Source organism: Microtus ochrogaster, unplaced genomic scaffold (genome assembly GCF_000317375.1).
Source record: "Microtus ochrogaster isolate Prairie Vole_2 unplaced genomic scaffold, MicOch1.0 UNK91, whole genome shotgun sequence".
NCBI classification, from domain to species: Eukaryota; Metazoa; Chordata; class Mammalia; order Rodentia; family Cricetidae; genus Microtus; species Microtus ochrogaster.
In genome coordinates, this window is record NW_004949189.1 from 306,895 (window position 1) to 310,519 (window position 3,625).

Sequence of the window (3,625 nt, forward strand, 5' to 3'; positions counted from 1 at the left end):
AGCCACCATGTGGTTGCTGGGAATTGAACTCAGGACCTTTGGAAGAGCAGGCAATGCTCTTAACCACTGAGCCATCTCTCCAGCACCTCTCCCTGGATTTTTATCCTAAAGTTTGGGTCTCTAATCATTACGTGATAACTATAAGTGGTGTGTCTAGGCGTGGAAGGAGTTTACGTCTATTCTGTTGGGAGTGTGGGTGTTGAACACCAGTGCTGCTCTACCAGATTTGCTGATAAAATGCTTTCTTTTTTGCTCCCTAGTGATAAAAATCATATGCATTTTGGCGCCATTACGTGTGCCATGGGCATTCGCTTCAAATCTTACTGCTCCAACCTTGTTCGCACCTTGATGGTTGATCCTACTCAGGAAGTTCAAGAAAATTACAATTTTTTACTCCAGCTTCAAGAGGAGTTGCTAAAAGAATTAAGACATGGTAAGATTCCAAAGAAAGGCTGGTCTGGAGGTCCTGGCTGTTTCATGGTCCCCCTGGATCCGGGATTCAGAGTAATGGTTTTCAGGGACTGAGGATGTAGCTTGTCTAGATTGTGCAGGGCCTGGATTTCATCCTTAGCACAGCCGAAAGAGACCAGCTTCAGTTCCCAGCACCACAAAAGAAACAAATGATTATATGCTTTCTGTTTTAAAAATTCAGATTCCTAATTCCTGTCATGGCAGATACTCCTCCTTTCACACTTTGAAAAACGCTACTTTAAGGGACTTAGGTAAAAATAACTTCATTACATGGTGTCATTTTGTTGTCTTCCATTGAAAAAATACTTAATGTCTCTTTTCTCTCATTAGGCGTAAAGATATGTGATGTGTATAACTCTGTCATGGATGTGGTGAAGAAACAGAAGCCAGAGCTGCTGAACAAAATCACGAAAAACCTAGGGTGTGTTGCAGTGTTGTGCTGTGTCTAGCAGTCAGTCTGTATTCTTAGACTGATCTCTCTAATGTTTGGGAGTATTTGATTTTGTGTTATGAGGTGGGGTTTCCTACAGTAACTCACACCGACCTCCCAACTCCTTCCAGCCTGAGTTACACAAAACTTTTCAAGTACTGGACCTGCAGGCGTGTGCCATCAGTTGTCTGACCAGTATTTTTGTTTGTTTTCCTTTTGTCACCAGTATTTTGCATGGGCATGTTCGTGTGTGCCAAGCAAATGTTACCAGAGAGAGAGAGAGCAATTAAATGGCTCTAGGATGGCCTACTGGATTTATTCTGAACTTGATACAGTGTTTGTCAAAAACTATTTGACCAGTGACTGATTACTCAGAAATGCTGGGTAAAACGTTAGAGAGCTCGTGGGGACCAGTTCTAGATGCACTCTTTGCTGTGTGTGTTCTTCCTGGACTCAGGCTTATAACAAGTCCTATTCTACTGAAAAACTCCTCAGTTCAGTCTCCTCTGTTATTTATAGAAAACTTTTCTATTTAATGGTACATTAAATTTAAATTTTAAAGCTAAAAATATTACTGTATGCTAATATTAAATCTCTATAAATGTTTTGTGAAGTGATTAGGAAACTTTTGAACTTTTTTTTTTTTTTTTACATTTACTTGTGTCTTGTGTCCTGTGGTGTGCATGTGAAGATCAGAGGTCAAATCTCAAAGCAGTTCTTTTCTCTCCCATGGATGGGCACTTACTGAATGAGCCATCTCACCGGGCCTGGGAATTATTTTTTGATAATGGAATTGTATAACATTTAGAGGCCTAAAACTGTCTTCTTTGTTTTGGGGGAATTTTTGGTTGGGTTTTTGGTTTTTGCGTTGTTTTATTTATTTATTTATTTATTTATTTATTGCTTCATTTTGTTAGTTTCTTCCTTTACTAATAGAGCATCAAGGGTAGATTACTTTTACTTGTTGGCCTGCTTTATTTGAAAGTTGGAATCACATGTGGGCCATATTACTGATGTTTTAACCTGCTTATATTTTTCTTTGTTTTCAGATTTGGGATGGGAATTGAATTCCGTGAAGGCTCTCTAGTAATCAATAGTAAAAATCAGTACAAGCTGAAGAAAGGTAATTTGAGTGATTCCCTGTTATTCCTTTTATGTATAAATTTTCCTTTTCTATACCCTCTGTGGCCACTGACTGTAGCCATTTTGTTACTTTAGGAATGGTTTTCAGCATTAACCTGGGATTTTCAGACCTGACCAACAAAGAAGGGAAGAAACCAGAAGAGAAAACCTATGCCCTGTTCATTGGTGACACAGTGCTTGTAGATGAGGTGCACTATCTTTAAACTTTCCGTGTTCACAAACTGATCTTTATAGTCTGTTGTGGGCTCTGGTACTTCTGGTCTTTGTTAATGGCTTCTATGTGGGGAAGTCCATTACATAGACTTATTAGAACGGTTGGGAATAGACTCTGGCCCAGACACGTGGGTGTTTAAAATCAGGAAGTAATTCTAATACTGAAACTTGCTTTTTTTCATGTTCATTTGTATGTATGTATGACTCTGAGTGTTTGCATACGTGTGTGTACACATGTACTCATAGAGACTAGAAAGGGGGTGATGCAAGTTTTGTGGCTAGGTTAGTAAGAACAATTCCCTGGAATCCACCTGTCTCAGAGCTGGGGTTACAGATATACGTGACCTCACCCAGCTTGTTTGTTTGTTTTGTTTTGGGTGGGTTGGTTTTTCAACACAGGGTTTGTCTGTAGCTTTAGAGTCTATCCTGGACCAGACTCAGGCTGACCTTGAACTCCTAGAGATAGACCTAACTGCCTCCTGAGTGCTGGAACCACTGCCCGTGTAGAAGGAGCTGTGAGCTGCGTTCCTGCCGCCCAGCTCCTGGCCACCAGCTAGCTCATGCTCTGAAATAATTACACGGAAACTGTATTCATTTAAACACTGCTTGGTCCCATTATATCTAGCCTCTTCTTGGCTAATTCTCATATCTTGCCTAATCCATATTTAGTAATCTGTGTAGCACCAGTCTTACCGGGAAAGATTCAGCATGTCTGACCTGGTGGCTTGCTTCATCACATCTGCCCTGGAGAGGAGAGGCATGGCGTCTGCCTCACTTCCTCTTCCTCCCAGCATTCTGTTCTGTTTACTCCACCCACCTATGTTCTAACCTATCAGGCCAAGGAGTTTCTATATTAATTAACCAATGAAATCAACAGATTGATACATGACACTCCTACATCAGCCCAGCACTCACCCAGCTTTTTTTATGGGTTCTTCATTAGTAATTGTTCTCTTCCTGTGGCTAGCCATCTCATCAGCCCCAAAATGGATTTTGTTTCCAAGTGTTTGTACCTGTATGAGTGCCTGTAGATGCCAGTAGCTTTGGATCCCTGGAGCTGCAGTTACAGGTTGCCTAGCACGTGTTGGAACTGAGCTCAGGTCTTACCTGTGCGATAGCAATATGCACTCTTTGCTGCTGAGCCACCTATTTTCAAGTCAGCCATTGCTCAAATTATAGTTCCTGAAGAGAAACAGGGAGAGGAAGAACTATTTGTTGTTCTTAGGATCTCTGTGAGTTTGAGGCCATCCTGGTCTACAGAGTGAGTTCCAGGATCGGCTACAAAACTACAGAGAAGAAAAAAATCTTTTAGAGCCGGGCAATGGTGGCGCACGCCTTTAATCCCAGCACTTGGGAGGCAGAGGCAGG

General features: G+C 41.4%; 1 protein-coding gene across 1 annotated transcript in view; it reads left to right on the forward strand.

The window, feature by feature from the left end:
- Supt16h (SPT16 homolog, facilitates chromatin remodeling subunit) overlaps window positions 1–3,625 on the forward strand; it is a 34,544-nt gene that overhangs the window by 16,168 nt on the left and 14,751 nt on the right. Inside the window, exons 7-10 of the mRNA XM_005370966.2 lie at window positions 261–433; window positions 802–892; window positions 1,951–2,024; window positions 2,120–2,232. Coding sequence (XP_005371023.1) covers window positions 261–433; window positions 802–892; window positions 1,951–2,024; window positions 2,120–2,232 — 451 coding nt within the window. The remainder of the gene's footprint in view (window positions 1–260; window positions 434–801; window positions 893–1,950; window positions 2,025–2,119; window positions 2,233–3,625) is intronic.